The sequence below is a fragment of the Diceros bicornis genome, chromosome 10 (assembly GCF_020826845.1).
Source record: "Diceros bicornis minor isolate mBicDic1 chromosome 10, mDicBic1.mat.cur, whole genome shotgun sequence".
NCBI classification, from domain to species: domain Eukaryota; kingdom Metazoa; phylum Chordata; class Mammalia; order Perissodactyla; family Rhinocerotidae; genus Diceros; species Diceros bicornis.
In genome coordinates, this window is record NC_080749.1 from 77,976,162 (window position 1) to 77,993,317 (window position 17,156).

The following is a 17,156-nucleotide window of genomic DNA, read 5'->3' on the forward strand; positions in this document are numbered from 1 at the left end:
GAACACGTTGTCAGAAATCCTGTGAAACAGCCTGATTTCTAATCTAATTTGTTTAAAATAATAAATTTCATGTCATTACTTATTTCTAAAGGTTGTTTCCCTTTCTTTTATAGAAAGCCACTTAGACCAAAGTTCCAGGAATTCTCTAATGAGTGAGATAAGGAACGTACAATCAATCAGCCACAGAAAGGAGAAACCATCTCTTAGTAACGTGACTGAAAGAAAAAAACATGTGTCATCTTGGGAATCAAATAATCTTGCAGACACTCCCTGTGTGACAGGTTTAGATCAACAACAGATTTCAAGTCCAGGATTAACTCAGAATAATGAGATAAATGATCCTACTAATGAAACGAATATTAAAATGCAAAGAAACATGCAGTGCCTGCCTGACACCTCTGAGTCTGGAGGTGAACCTGCTGCAGAGAGCGTGAATCAAGTTCAGGGTAATGGTGACCTTCAGTTGCAGAAAACTGTGTATGATGCTGACATGGATTTAACTGCAAGTGAAGTAAGCAAAATTGTTACAGTTTCAGCAGGCACTAAAAATAAAAGTAATAAAAAACCAAATGATACTGGAATGAAAACTTTCAGAAAAGTGAAAAATTCAAGCTCTGAAAAAAAGAAGGAACGATCAAAGAGACAATTTAAAAATACTTCAGATGTGGATATTGAGGAAAAGACTGAAAACAGACCAGAAAGAAGATCTGTTGTCCTGGATGGCAAAGGGGATTCAGAAGATCCAAATTTTATGTTCAGTACTGAACACCTGACTCAGTTGAAAATCCTGAAGAAGATAACACTTCGTAATGGCTTTGATCAAGATGACAGACAAAGTACACAGTATAATAAAAAAAATAAAAGAATATGTGGAACAGATGAGCGAGAAGAAACATACTTGTTCTCCCAAAGTTCAGATAAATTCCAACAGGAGATTAAATTTGATATTGGTCAGAGTTCTCTAGCTTGTAATAAAGGTAAAGCTTCTAGACAGACATTTGTGATTTATAATTTAGAAAAAGGTAACTTATTCCCAAACCAAAAGGATAAAGAAACCATTTCTGAAAAGCTGAAAGTCACAAATGAATTTCAAACAGCTGATCTTTCCACCAGGGATAATGGAAATTTACATGACTATGAGAGTCACAATATGTTGGATTTGAAAAAGCATGTCACTGATTCGCAACCTGCTAAGCAAAATCAATCAAAAATTAACAAGAAGCTTAGGCAGAAAGTAAATCGGAAGACAGAAATAATTTCTGAAACGAACCAGTTATATGGGGATAATGCTAAAGATGCATGTGGCCTAGAAAAAGATAACATTTTCTTCCAAACCGTGGAAGATAAAGAAATCATCTCTGGAAGCCAAGAAGTTTCTAAAGACTTTCAAATACCTGCTCTTTCCACCAGCGATACTGGAAACCTTTGTGATCGTGAGACCCAGGATGAGGTAGGTTTAGAAAAGTGGGTGACCAATGTGTACCCTCTTCAGCAAAATGAATCAAAAGTTAATAAGCTCAGGCAGAAAGTTAATCGAAAGACAGAAATAATTTCTGAAATGAATTATTTAGATGATGACAATAGTATGCATTGCCAAAAAAACGATAACTCTTTCTTCCTAACCCAGAAGGATAAAGCAGTCATCCCTGAAAACCAAGAAGACCCAAGTGAGTTCACAATACCTGCTCTTTTCACCAAAGATAGTGGAAACCCATATGATTTCGAGAGTCAAGATGTTTCGAGGGTGAAAAAGCCTGTCCATGATTTGCAGCCTGCTTGTCAAAATCAATCAGAAATAGATAAGAAGCTTCGGCAAAAGGTATATCGCAAGGCAGAAAAAGTTTCTGAAATCAACCAAATCTGTGAGAATAATGACAAAGGCATACATGACCCAGAAAAAGGTAACTTATTTTCTCTAACCCAAAAGGGTAAAGAAATCATCCCTATGAACCTAGAAGACTCAAATGAGTTTCAAATAGCTGATCCTTCCACCAGAGATGATAGGAACCTATGTGATTATGAGACTCAAAACATTTTGGGAGTGAAAAAGCATGTGACTGATATGCCACCTGCAAAGCAGAATGAATCGAAAATAAAGAAGAGTCTCAGGCAGAAAGTAAGTCGGAAGACAGAAATAATTTTGGAAATGAACCAGATAAATGGGTTTAAGAACAAAGGTGTGCATGACGTAGAGAAAGATAACTTCTTTTCACTAACCCAAGAGGAGAAAGAAACCATTTCTGAAAACATGGACGTAACAGATGAATTTAAAACAGCTTATATTTCCACCAAAAATAATGGAAATTTATACGAGTATGAGACCCAGAAAATGTTGGATATGAAAAAGCATGCCACTGATATGCAATCTGCTCAGCAAAAAGAATCAAAAACAAATAAGAAAATTAGGCAGAAAGTAAATCGGAAGACAGAAATAATTTCTGAAACTTTCCAAATATATGAGGGTAATGATAAAGTTGTGTCTGGCCAAGAAAGCTATACCAAAGATCTTGGTCTTAAAATAGGTAAATCGAAACAAAGACTTGAATGCCAAGGTATTATCGGTGGAGACTGTACAGAAATCAAGAGTAATGAAAAGGAAAATTGTGATCAAATTTCCAGTCCTTACAAACTTGTTCAAAAGCATGGGAAAGAATTATCAGGCAAGGCAAAGAACATTTTAGCAAAAAGTGAAAACAAACCTATTTTGCAGTTAACAGATTCTTCAGAAACATGTATGTCCTTAGAATCAGGTTCAAAACATGTTCCTAATGAAGCTGATTCTGATCCTGAAAACCACATGGAACCACGTGAGAATCCAAAGCAAATAACTACAGCTCTGAATAGAAAGAGAGAGATCCCCTCTGTGGGAGTGATAACAGAAGGAGGGTGCCAGGCCAAAGTAGTCAGTAAAATGACATCCAGATCCAAAAGGAAGACCTTCAGAGAGCCTTCTCCAGATGGCCGTAAAGTAATGGACACCCTTCAGGGAGTATCAGTTGAATCTGAACAAGCTGATAAGGAAACAAATTTGGAAAATGAGAAAATTGTCCCAATTAAGCCAGACTCTTACCCAAAGGTATTTACATCTTTATCTCAGATATATTCACCTAACATACAAGAGTCTTCCTGTAACAGTGTTCCTGAGAGTTCAATACCTTTGAGTGTTTCTTCTAGTAAAAATCTGGTAATTAGAGAGAATTTTGCTCTGGAGAGCTCACGGATCCTTCAAGTAAGTGATGATGTGCGTGAGAAGATGGAAGGGATGAAATTTAAAGTCAACCAGAGAACACAAAAATCAGGAATAGGTAGGTCAATACCTGAGGTGATCAGGTTTTAAATGTATATGTATTTTTTCCCTTAACCAGTAAAATATTTGCTATTATAACTGATATTTTTATGGAATTTAAAAACATATTTAACTGTGTAGCCTGATCTATAGAAACAATAAGAAGCAATTTTTAAAAAGTGTAATACTTTGGGAAGGTAGCTGTGAGAGTGTCTTGGACATTTATTACATAAAACACGGATTTGGCCTTTACCACAAAGTTCTCTGATAATGACATTAGGCAGATAATTTTCTTTCTCACATATTTGAAGGAAATCGAGTGTTTTAGATGTATATAATAGTGAATTGCCCTGGTTTGGTTTTACCAAAGACAACGCAAGTTTCTTAAGGGTGAGACTCTCTCCGGCATGTAGTGAATGTGAGCAAAGCATTATTATAGTGATTTTAATGGATTTAAAAATAACCAATACCAACTCCCTTTCCTCAGAATACTTGGATGTAAAGGTAACAAATATAGTATATAGTGTTGAAATGTGGTAAATGCTTTAATAAAAGCACACGTATTATGGTGAGGGATGTAATTGTTATCCAACCAAGTGGGCTCGCCTCCTGGTGAGTTAAGTAAGACTCAACACCAGTGGAAGTTGTCTCAAAAAGTAAAGTGTATTTGCAGCAAATAGGAGGCCCTGAGGAATCATTTTGCAAAGTCATGGTGTCCCCGAACAAAGGGAAGCAGGAACTTTCATTTCCGTTGGGGAATGAATATTCAACAGGGAGAGGTGGGTATTCACTTTCGCAGGCTCAGTTGGAGAACAGGCTTCCACATAATGAGGCCTAAGCTCCTCCTGGAGAGATCTTTGTTTTAAAAATAAGGCAAAGGTCATGGGCGTAGCTCTTGTGGTGAGGCTTGGTCAGTTGCGGGATGGCTGGTGGTCACATCTCCTGAACATATAAAAGGAAAAGAAACAACTTGGAAAAGCAGTTAATTGGTTCCACCTTCACCCTTGAGTTTCTCAAGGCACCTAGTCGGTGACATAATGGGGAGTCATTTTGACTAGAGGAACCTGCAAAGGCATCATGAAGTAAGTAGCATTTTAGGTCCTGAAGAACAGGTAGACTTTTTACTTTTAGTGATTTTTGTTTTCCCCGGTTCTTCAAATAATACTCACTGAAGAAAATTGGATGTAGAGAATCAAAAAATACCAAGAAAAAAATCTCCTGGAAAAGCTGCAGTGATCAGCATTTTGGCGTATGCGTGCAGACCTGAATCCATGGATTTTTAAATAAATACTTGAAATCACACTATGTGTAACAGTACTCATCCCACTTTTTTCCCTTAACATTGGATCCTAAGATGTTCCTTTGCTGTGGGAAACATTGTGATATTGGACATTCCCGTATGAGATACCATTTTCTACTGAGAGCCCAGCATTTCAGCACATGTATGTGGAACACTAGGATTTTGGTGGATCAGGCTATTCCAGGAGAAGAGATACTGGAGCAAAAGAAGTAGAAGGGTCTAGAGCTACAGGACATGTTAGAGGACGGGGAGCCATCTGTCATCTCTGCTCCTCAGGATGCCTTTCACAGGGTGAGCCATCGATGACAGATGTTCAGTGAGTGTGCATTAATTCGTGTGAGTCTCTGAAGAGAGTTGAAACGTGAAGAATTGTTAGCAGCCTGTGTGTGATTTCAGAATAGAAATGTTGCGGGCCGCTTGGATAGTGTTTTCAAATTTTAAGTCTCTTTTCCTCTCATTATTGCTGGAAAAAAATTAAAGTTGTTTACAAAGAATTTCAGTGCTACTATTGTATATTTAAAATTATAACTTGGTTATTGTTAAGTTTAAAAATTTGCTACCAATAATTTGCAAACCATTAAATATCCCATATCTATTTCCATATCTCTCCATATTTTTACAAATATTTTTGAAAATAATATATTTTTTTTCAGGTGATAGAATACTACAGGACTTGACAAATACCAATTTTCTTTCAAATAACGCTGGTAAATCCGAAAATAAGTCAGATCTATCTTCAGAGCCGCCAAGCCGAAGAAGAAGGTGTACTCCTCTCTATTTAAAAGAGCCAAGTCTCAAAAGGTAGGTATTTCAATGATAGTAGAGTGATTTCAGTGTGATATTATAAAATATATGCTTTGAAAAAATTCCTGCCTGAATCAGTATTTGAACACTTCTGAATATGAATAAATCATATACTGTTGATATGTAACAACCACACTCTGATCTGGGTAAGATTTGAAGAAAGGTCTTTTGTTCTTTGAACAGACTTTTTTTTTTTGCACGGGAAGATTGGCCCTAAGCTAACATCTGCTTCCTCCTTTTTTCTTCTCCCCCCACCCCAGTACATAGTTGTGTGTAGTTGTAAGTTCTTCTATGTGAGCCACTGCCACAGCATGGCTGCTGACAGACGAGTGGTGTGGGTCCGCGCCTGGGAACCGAACCTGTGCCGTCGAAGCAGAGTGTGCTGAACTTTAACTGCTAGTCCACCAGGGCTGGCTCTGAACAGACTTTTATAAAAGTTATGTTACCTATGATTTGCAGACCACGATTTCAATATCTGTTACCTCAATTTATTTATTTTCTACTTTGTCCTTAGAAAAATTCGAAGTGCTTTATATGTCCTTTGGCCTCAAAGAGTAACAGTCCTTTTTCCTTCTTCTTTTCAACTTCAAATATACCTCAACAAAGAGAAAATAGTACCTGCCACCGCGTTTATCCATCTTTTATCAATATTTTGCCGTATTTACTTCATCTGTCCTTTTTTGTTGTAGTATTTTTTAAAGCAAATCCCTAATATTGGGTCATTTAATTCCTAAAGCACTTCTGTATATATCTCCAAAAAGTAAGAACTTCTTAACAAAACTAAACAGCAATGATCACATCTAACAAAATTATCAATGTTATTATCATCTAATGGCTAATTCCCATTCAAATTTCCTTCATTATCCCAAAAGTGGCCAAATGCCTTTTACATGTGTTTTATTCAAAATCTCATTTTTTCCTTGTTGTTGTTTTTGGTGAGGAAGATTGGCCCTGAGCTAACATCTATTCCCAGTCTTCCTCTATTGTGTATGTGGGCCGCTACCACAGTATGGCTTGATGAGCAGTGTGTAGGTCTGTGCTCGGGATCGAAACTCACAGACTTGAGGCTGCTGAAACAGAATTGCTTCAGCACGAATTTAACCACTATCCCACCAGGCCAGCCCTGAAATCTCATTTTTTTAAAGGATAAATGAAGTAGCCTATTTTGGGGAACCTGATCATATTTGGGACAGTATTTTCAAAAGGATAGGGAAAAATATCCTTAACTTTTTGCTTCCTTGCATTGTGGCAGTGTTTGCTTCTTTTGTGAAATTAAAGACGGTGGTGGTTCTGGCAGGTATTTTAAAACAATAACCAGCAGATGGCAGCAATACAGGAGAAGGTGAAAGAGAAGCAAATTAAAAGTAAAATAAAGGACCCAAGGGCTTTTTTAAAAAACATCTTTATTGAGCTGTAGTTCACATACCATACATTTCATCCAGTTAAAGTGTGCAATTCAGTGGTTTTTAGTATATTCACGGACATGGGCACCATCCGCACAATTTTAGAACATTTCTTCACCTCAAAAAGAAACCCCATGCCCTTTGGCTATCATTCCCCTACTCCCAGTCCTAGGCAACCATTCACGTACTTTCTCTCTATAGATTTCCCTATTCTGGAAATTTTATATGAATGGAATCATATAATATGTGGTCTTTGCAACTGGCTTCTTTCACTTCGCATACTGTTTTCAAGGTTCATTCATACTGTAACATGTATCAGTATTTCTTTCCTTTTTATGAATGTGTAGTCTTCTATTGAATAGATATACACATTTTGATTATCTGTGAGTTGGTGGATGTGTGGTTGTTTCCACCTTTTGGCTATTATGAGTAATGCTGCTATAAGCATTCGTTTGCAAGTATTTCTTTGTACATTTGTTTCTTTTCTCTTGCATATATTGCTTGTTGTGGAATTACTGGGTCCAGTGGTAACTCAACATTTCATCATTGTGTGAACTGTTAGACTGTTTTCCAAAGCTGCTACAGCATCTTACATCCCTACCAATAGGGTGTCAGAGTTCTGATTTTTCCATATCCTCCACAACACACTTCTTATTATTTGACTTTTTGATGATTCTAGCCATACTAGTGGGTGTGAAGTGGTTTTGATTTGCATTTCCCTGATGACTAATGATGTTGAGCATCTTTTCATGTGTTAATTGGCTATTTGTGTAGCTTCTTTGAAGAAATATCCATTCAGATTCTTTACCCTTTTTTCAGTAGGGTTATCTTTTTATCATTGTGTTGTAAGTTAAACTTTTTATGTTAGACTAATTTGAAACTTACCAAAAAGTTGTAAAAATAGTACAGAGGTTTCTCATATGCTTGTCACCCAGCTTTCCCTAATTTTAACATCTTACATACCCGCAGTACAATGATGAAAACTGGAAAGTTAGCATTGGTGCATTACTGTTAACTAAACTATAGGCTTACACTAACATCCCTTGCTGTTTTAGAATCCTATCCAGGATCCCACTTGGCATTGAGTTCTTGTTTCTCCTTAGTCTCCTCCAGCCTGTGACAGTTCTTCATATTTACTAACTAGGTTGTATAGCATTTAGATACAGTTCTTTTTGTCGTAGGTTAGTTTTCTTACCAACCCCTTCAACATAGTTATGTTATTCATTTGTAATTCAGTTAGGTACATTTGTTATTGTTGTCTTCCATTTTCTCCTCCCCCACTTGGTGGGTTTTGTTGTTTACTTTAGGGGTATGTGAAACATTTTTCTTGTAAACAAGTCAGAGCTATACAAAATGGTATATGCAGAGAAATGTCAACTACTTTCATCCTGCTACCCTGTTCCCATCACCTCTGATCCTGTTTTCACCCATCTCCTAGATAACCAATTTCTTTAGTTTCTGGTTTATCCTTCCTGTATTTCTTTTGCACAAACAAGCAGATATATGTTTATCCCCCTTTTTGTACATAAAGGTAGCATACTGTAGCTACTCTGTTGGGCTTTGCTTTTTTTCATTTAACAGTATGTTCTGGAAATCACTTCATATCAGTTCCCAAAAAATTCATCCATATTTTCTTCTAGTATTTTTATATTTTTATTTCTTATATAAATCCCTAGTCTCAGAGTTTTTTTCTTTATTGTGAAATTTTTGTTGTACGTTATTGTTTTTCAGTCACCATATAAATGCGTCCCTTCACCCCTTGTGGCCAACCCCCACCCTCCTTGCCCCTGGTAACCACCGAGCAGTTCTCTCTGTCCGTGTGTTAGTTTATCTTCCACTTATGAGTGAGATCATGTGGTCTTTGTCTTTCTCTTTCTGGCTTATTTTGCTTAACATAATACCCTTCAGGTCCATCCATGTTGTTGCAAATGGGATGATTTTGTCTTTTTTTGTCTCTGAGTAGTAGTCCGTGGTATGTATATACCACATCTTCTTTATCCACTCATCAGTCGAGGGATGCTTAGGTTGCTTCCACGTCTTGGCTGTAGTGAATAACGCTGCAATGAACATAGGGGTGCATCATCCTCTTTGGATTGTTGATTTCACGTTCATTGTGTAGCTACCCATTAGTGGGATGGCTGGATTGTAATGTATTTCTAATCTTAATCTTTTGAGGAATCTCCATACTGTTTTCCATAGAGGCTGTGCCAGTTTGCATTCCCACCAGCAGTGAATTAGGGTTCCTGTTTCTCCAAAGCCTCTCCAGCGTTTGCTGTTTTTTGTCTTGGTGATTATAGCCATTCTAACAGGTGTAAGATGATATCTTAGTGTTGTTTTGATTTGCATTTCCCTGATGATTAGTGATATTGAGCATCTTTTCATGTGCCTATTGGCCATCTGTATATCTTCTTTGGAGAATTGTCTGTTCCTTTCCTCTGCCCATTGTTTGATCAGGTTGTTTGTTTTTTTGTTGTTCAGTTGTGTGAGTGCTTATACATTATGAAGATTAATCCCTTGTCGGGTATATGGTTTGCAAATATGTTTTCCCAGCTGGTGGGTTCCCTTTTCATTTTGATCCTGGTTTCATTTGCCTTGTAGAAACTCTTTCATCTGATGAAGTCCCACTTGTTTATTTTTTTTTTTTTTTCCTTTGTCAGAGTAGACATGGAATTTGAAAAGATCCCTTTATGACCGATGATGAATAGTGTACTGCCTATATTTTCTTCCAGGAGTTTTATAGTTTCAGGTCTCACTTTCAGGTCTTTGATCCATTTTGAGTTAATTTTTGTGTATGGTGAAAGAGGATGGTCTATTATCATTGTTTTGGAAGTGGCTGTCCAGTTTTTCCAGTGCCATCATTGAAGAGAATTTCCTTTCTCCATTGTATGTTCTTGGGTCCTTTGTCGAAAATTAGCTTCCCATAGATGTGAAGTTTTATTTCTGGGCTTTCAATTCTGTTCCATTGATCTGTGTGTCTCTTTTTGTACCAGCACCATATTATTTTGATTAGTATCAATTTGTAGTATATTTCAAAGTCAGGGATTGTGATGCCTCCAGCTTTGTTCTTTTTTTGCAGGATTGCTTTAGCTATTCGAGGTCTTTTGTTGCCCCATACGAATTTTAGTATTCTTTGTTCTATTTCCGTGAAGAATGTCATTGGGATTCTGATTGGGATTGCATTGACTCTATAGATTGCTTTAGGTAGTATAGACATTTTAACTATTTTTATTCTTCCAATCCATGTGCATGGAATATTTTTCCATTTCTTTATGTCATCCTTGATTTCAGTCAATAATGTGTTATCGTTTTCATTGTATAGGTCTTTCACCTCCTTTGTTAAATTTATTCCTAGATATTTTATTCTTTTTGTTGCAATTGTAAATGGAATTGTCTTCTTGAGTTCTCTTTGCGTTAGTTTGTTATTGGCATATAGAAATGCAACTGATTTCTGTAAGTTGATTTTGCACCCTTCAACTTTTCTGTAGTTATTGATTATTTCTAATAGCTTTCCAATGGATTCTTTAGGGTTTTTTATATGTAAGATCATGTCATCTGCAAACAGAGAGAGTTTCACTTCTTTGTTGCCTGTTTGTATTCTTTTTATTACTTTTTCTTGCCTAATTGCTCTGGCTAGAGCTTCCAGTACTATCTTGAGTAAGAGTGGCGAGAGAGGGTGGCCTTGTCTTGTTCCTGTTTTCAGAGGGATGGCTTTCCATTTTTCTCTGTTGAGTATGATGTTGGCTGTGGGTTTGTCATATATGGCCTTTATTATGTTAAAGTACTTTCATTCTGTAACCATTTTGTTTAGAGTTTTTATCATAAATGAATGTTGGATCTTGTTGAATGCGTTATCTGCATCTACTGAGATGATCATGGGGTTTTTATTCCTCGTTTTGTTAATATGGTGTATCATGTTGATTCATTTGCTGATGTTGAACCATCCCTGTGTCCCTGGTATAAATCCCACTTGATCATGGTGTATGATCTTTTTAATGTATTGCAGTATTCGGTGTGCCAATATTTTGTTGAGCATTTTTGCATCTATGTTCATCAGCGATATTGGTCTGTAGTTTTCCTTCTTAGTATTGTCCTTGTCTTGCTTTGGTATCAGGGTGATGTTGGCCTTATAGAATGTGTTGGGAAGTGTTCCATCTTCCTCTATTTTTTTGAATAGTTTGAGAAGGGTAGGTATTAAATCTTCTTTGAATGTTTGGTAAAATTCTCCAGAGAAGCCATCTGGTCCTGGACTCTTATTTTCTGGGAGGTTTATGATTACTGTTTCAATCTCTTTATTTGTGATTGGTCTATTCAGATTCTCTGTTTCTTCTTGATTCAGTTTTGGGAGGTTGTATGAGTTCTAAGAATTTGTCTGTTTCTTCTAGATTGTGCAATTTGTTGGCATATAGTTTTCCATAGTGTTCTGTTATAATCGTTTGTGTTTCTGTGGCATCTGTTGTAATTTCTCCTTTTTCATTTCTTATTTTATTTATTTAAGCCTTCTCTCTTATTTTTTTGGTGATTCTGGCTAAGGGTTTGTCAATTTTATCTTCTCAAAGCAGGAGCTTTGTTTCATTGATGCTTTTTGCTGTTTTTTTTTTTGTTTGTTTTGATTGCATTTATTTCTGCTCTGATTTTTGTTATTTCCCTCCTTCTGCTGACTTTGGGCTTTGTTTGTTTTTCTTTTCCTAATTCTGTTTGGTGCCTATATATTGAGGTTGCTTATTTGGGCTTTTTCTTGTTTGTTAAGGTGGGCCTGTATTGCTATGAGTTTCTCTCTCAGGACCGCCTTTGCTGCATCTCATATGAGTTGGTACAGTGTATTTTCATTTTCATTTGTCTCCAGACATGTTTTGATTTCTCCTTCAATTTCATCAGTGATCCATTGGTTCTTCAGTAGCATGTTGTTCAGTCTCCACATCTTTGTCACTTTCCTGATTTTTTTCTTGTAGTTGGTTTCTAGCTTCATGGCATTATGGTCGGAAAAAATGCTTGTCTTGATTTAAATCTTATTAAATTTATAGTGGCATGCCTTGATTCCCAACATATGGTCTATTCTTGAGAATGTTCCATGCACGCTTGAGAAAAATGTGTAATCTGCTATGTTTGGATGGAGGGCTGTATATATATCTATTAAATCCGTCTTGTTGAGTGTTTTGTTTAAGTCCACTATTTCCTTATTGGCTTTCTTTCTGGGTGATGTATCCATTGATGTAAGTGGGGTGTTAAGATCCCCTACTATTATTGTGTTGTTGTTAATAGCTCCTTTTAGGTTTGTTAATAGTTCCCTTATGTACTTTGGTGCTGCTGTGTTTGGTGCCTATATATTTATCACTGATATGTCTTCTGGATGGAGTGTCCATTTTATCATTATATATTGTCCGTCTTTGTCTCTCATTATCTGTTTTATCTTAAAGTCAACTTTGTCTGATATAAGTATGGCAACACCTGCTTTCTTTTGTTTGGCATTAGCTTGCAGTATTGTCTTCCATCCTTTCCCTCTGATCCTGTGTTTGTGTTTAGAGCTGAGATGTGTTTCTTGGAGGCAGCAGGAAACACATGTTGGGTCTTGTTTTGTAATCCATCCCACCACTCTGTGTCTTTTGATTGGAGAATTCAGTCCATTTACATTTAGGGTAATTATTGATATATGAGGGTTTAATGTTGCTATTTTATCCCTCATTTTCCAGTTCTTTTGCATTTCTTTTGTTTCTCGTCCCGTGTGTTTCGGCCTACCAATTCAGTTTGGTATTTCTGTATGGTGATTCTCTTAGCTTTCTCTTTATTTATCATGTGTGACTCAGTTCTGATTATTTGATTAGGGGTTACAATCAGGTTTATATAAAAAATCTCATGGATGTGATAGTCCATTTTCTGATAGCCTCTTATTTCCTTAGACTAAGTCGATTCAATTCCTTCCTCTTCCCCTTCTAAGGTATTGTGGTCACAAATTATTCCATGTCGTGTTGTGAGTGTGTTTAAAGTGATCAGATTATATTTATTTTTGGTATTTTCCTTCCCTTGATCTATGGCTTTATAATTAAGTGTTGGCTAAGCTAGTCTCATAGAGAGCAGCAGTTTTCTGGTTTTGTCTGCCTGTTTTTCTCCATGTTCAAAGCTTTGTATCCCGTTTCTGTTTTTTTTCTCAGGCATGTGGACCTTCTTGAGCAATTCTTATAGTGGGGGTCTAGTGGCAGTGAATTCCCTTAGCTTTTGTCTACCAGGTATTGTTATTATTTCTCCATCATATCTGAGGGATTTTTTTCACTGGATAGGGTATTCTTGCCTGAATGTTTTCATCTTTCAGAATTTCGAATATATCGTTCCACTATCTCCTAGCGTGTAAAGCTTTTGTCGAGAAATCTGCTGAGAGCCTGATAGGAATTCTTTTATTTTTTTTTGTCTAGCTGCCCTTAATATTTTTTCGTTGCCATTGACTTTTGCCAGCTTTACTACTATATTCCTTTTGGAGAGGGTCTTTTCATGCTGATATATTTAGGAGATCTATTGATTTAATTCACTGGTATTTCCAGCTCCTTCCCCAGGTTTGGGAGGTTCTCAGCTATTATTTCTTTGAACAAGTTCTCTGCTCGTTTTTCCCTCTCTTCTCCCTCTGGAATACCTATAATCCAAATTTCCTAATTGAGTCGGATATTTCTTGGAGAGTTTCTTCATTTCTTCTTAGTCTTTGTTCTCTTTCCTCGACCATCTGGAGCATTTGTGCATTGCTATCCTCAATATTGCTAATTCTTTCTTCCATCTTGTCAGCTCTGATCCTTAAGGCTTCCAGATTTGTCTTTATCTCCTCCATTGAGTTTTTTATCTCCAAGATTTCTGATAGGTTTTTCTTTATAGTTTCAATCTCTTTTGTGAAGAAATTCTTGATTTCATTGAATTGTCTATCTGTATTTTCTTCTATTTCATTAAGCTTTTTTATGATAGTTATTTTGGATTCTCTGTCATTAAGCTTATACATTTCCAGGATTTCAGGGTTGATTTCTGGGTGCTTGTCATTTTCCTTCTCATCTGGAGATTTAATATATTTTTGTGTAGTACGTCCCTGACGGTGTTGGTTTATTTTTCCTCTTACTGGAAATATCTGGTCGCAGTTTCCTCCTGCCACCACTGGGTGGGCGTCAATAGCTGTGTATTCTGAGTTTGCGTCGATCTGCAGGTGCTCTGGTTGACCTGCAGCTGCGCTGAAGAATCATTGAGCTGAAGTGCGGCTGAGCTGGAGCACGGCTGAGTTGAGACTGCTCGGCTGGAGTGCAGGAACAGCTAGAGCAGGAGCCCAGCAAGAGCTGGGGCTGCAGGGTGGCCAGGCCAATGCAGCTGGAACTCGGGCGTGGCTGGGCAAAAGAAGCGGGGCTGGAGTTTGCCTTAGGCTCAGCACAGGTGAGCAGAAGCAGCTGGAGCTGGAGCGCAGGACGAGCTAGAGCTGGTGCGCAGCTGTGGTGAGGCAGCCTGAGGTGGAGAGCGGTAAGAGCTGGAGCTGGAGTGCTGCTGTCTCAAAGCAGCTGGAGCACGGCTGGGGTGAAGAAGCTGGAGCTGGAGCTGGAGTGCAGCTGGGTGGAAGAAGCTGGAGCTGGATCGCGTATGGGCCAAAGTAGCTGGTGCCGAAGTAGCTGGAGTGTGAGTGCTGCCAAGCCAAAGCAGCTAGTACCGGGTCACATTTGAGCCGAAGGAGCTGGGGCCGGGGCACGGTCGAGCCAATGCAGCTGAGGCTGGGGTTAGATTGAGCCGGAGCAGCTGGTGTTGGGGCACCGGGGAGTCGGAGCAGCTGCGTCCGGGGTACCAGGGAGCTTTAGCCGCTGGCGCTGTGGTGCAGGCACACTGGAGCTGCTGGGGCCATGGCGCCAGCAGGCAGCTTCTGCTGGGGCTGAGGCACTGGCCTAAAGTATTTTCCAATGTGTGATGTTAGATGTGGATCTAATTTTATCTTTTTTTTCAAATGGCTTCTTAGGTAGTCTTTTTATTATAGCTTCTTAGGTAGTCTTTTTATTATAGCTGTCTCAGTGCTATTTTTTATTTAAAGATGCATCTTTATCCCAACGATTTGAGATGTCGACCATGTCATATTCTAAATTTCTACATTTACTTTTAGAGGGTCTAATGCTGGACTTTTTATTCTATTGCTGTCATCTGCTTGTCTAGTATTGAGGCTTTATAGTATGTTTTAATGTCTGGTAGGGCTGATACTCTCTTATAGTTTTTCCACGTTTTCCTTGATGTTCTTACATGTTTGTTTTTCCATATGAACTTTAGTATTGACTTGTCTAGATCAGGATTTTTCCTTCTTGGCACTATTGAAATTTTCGGCTACATATTTCTTTGTTGTGAGAGGCTGTACTGTGCATTGTAGGATATGTACCAGTATCCCTGGCATCCACCCACTAGATGTCAGTAGCATCTGTCCATTTATAACAATCAAAAATGTCTCTAAATGTTGCAAAATGTCACCTGGGCGGCGAAATTGCTGTGACCTGAAAATTAGTACTCTGGCTTTTCCGTATTTTTATTGGGATTGATTGAGTTTATATGTTAATTAAGGAGAGCTAACATCTTTGTATTGAGTTGTGCTATGCAAGAACAGGAGATATCTTTCTATTTATTTAAGTCTTCTTTTGTATCTTTTAGAAGTGTTTTAAAAATTTTCCTCATAGGTTTTACATATTTCCTGTTAAATTTATTTGTTTGAATTAGTCTTTGTTGCTGTTGTAAATGGATATGTAAATTGGACTTGTAAATCATATCTAGTGTTTATTGTTTGTGAGAATGACAGCTGTTGAATTTTGTGTAAGTTTATAACTTGCTACTTAATTGAATTCTTTTATTCTCTATCTCATTTTTCTCTGGAGTTTTCCAGGTGTACTGTGATATCATCTGAAAATAGAGATAGTTTTACTTCTTTACCCATTCATGTCTCTTATTGATTTCCCTTTTGTAATTGCATTGCCTAATACCTCAAGTGCAGTGTTAAATAGTACCAGGAATAGTGGGCATTCTTGCCTTGTTCCTGATTTCAGTGGAAATACGTCTATTGCCTCCCCATTAAACAAGATACTGGCTTTAGGATTGAGATATGTGTATATAATTTATCATATTAAGAAAGTGTCCCTCAGTGTCTATTGAGTGTTTTTATTATGAATGAGTGTTGAATTTTATCAAAGGTTTTTTCAGCATCTATGAAAAAATAATATGCTTTACTCCCTTACACATATTAACATGGTGTATGGTGATAGGTTTTCTAATATTGAACCGACCTTGCATTCCTCAAATAAATCTTATTTGGTTATGGTGTATGTTTTTCATAATATGGTGTTGGATTTCTTTACTAAAATATTTTGTTTAGAACCTTTGTTTGAATACTCATAACTGATATGAGTCTATAGTTTTCCTTGTTTGAACTGTCTGTCTCTTGCTTAGATATCAGTATTATACTTGCTTCATTAAGAGAATCAAGAAGTTCTCCTTTCTTTACAATGCTGTGAAATAGTTTATAGAATGTTGGGACTATCTGGTCTGTGAAGGTTTGGTAGTATTCCCCTCTGAAACCATCTGGACCAGGTGCTCTTTTTGGGGAGTAGTTCCTTACTAACTTTGTTTCTCTTGTGACTATTGGTCTCTTTAAGTATTCTCACTCTAATAGGGTTAGTTTTGGTTGTTTGCATTTCCATAGGAAATTATCTATTTCATCAAGCCTTTCAAATTTATTTGCATAAGTCTCTAAAAGTACCTCTTAGAAATTGGACATATGAATGAATTTTAGATATCTTTTCTTTCAATCATTACTTCTTCATTGTCATTTATTTTTTTTAAGTTGTGCTTTTTCTCATTCTTTTTTTTCTTGATCAAGGAAGGTAATGGTTTGTCTATTTGCTTAACTTTTTCAAAAATTAGGACTTTGATTTATTATTAGATCTATTTTTATGTTCTCTATTTCATTAATTCTTACTTTGTGTTTATTTCCTACTTTGTGATTTCTTTTGATGTACAATGTAGTTCTTCTAGTTTTTAGAGTTGGGAATTCAATTTATTATTTTATTCTTTCACTTATGTGAATAAAATTGTTTACTGCAGTTAATTTTCCTGTGAGCAATGCTTTGGTTGCATCCCATAGATTCTGATATGTAATGTTTTTATTGTCATTATTTTTTAATTTCTCCTTTTACTCAGGAGTTATGTAATAAGAGATTTTTCAATTTCCAGGTAGATGGACCTTTCTGTTTTTTGTTTTTGTTTGTAAATTCTAGTTTTATTGCATTGTGGTCAGAGATTGCTTTTTGTACTAGTTTTACTTTATGGAAGTTAGTGGTGGTTTCTTTATGACCTAATATATGATCAGCTTTTGTAACTGTGCTGTGAG

The 17,156-nt window shown here is 37.0% G+C and overlaps 1 protein-coding gene across 6 annotated transcripts in view; it reads left to right on the forward strand.

Moving 5' to 3' along the window:
* SGO2 (shugoshin 2) overlaps positions 1-17,156 on the forward strand; it is a 44,410-nt gene that overhangs the window by 24,642 nt on the left and 2,612 nt on the right. For all 6 annotated transcript variants that reach the window (XM_058549539.1, XM_058549538.1, XM_058549536.1 and 3 more), the window contains 2 exons: positions 114-3,305; positions 5,240-5,387. In XM_058549539.1, coding sequence (XP_058405522.1) covers positions 114-3,305; positions 5,240-5,387 — 3,340 coding nt within the window. The remainder of the gene's footprint in view (positions 1-113; positions 3,306-5,239; positions 5,388-17,156) is intronic.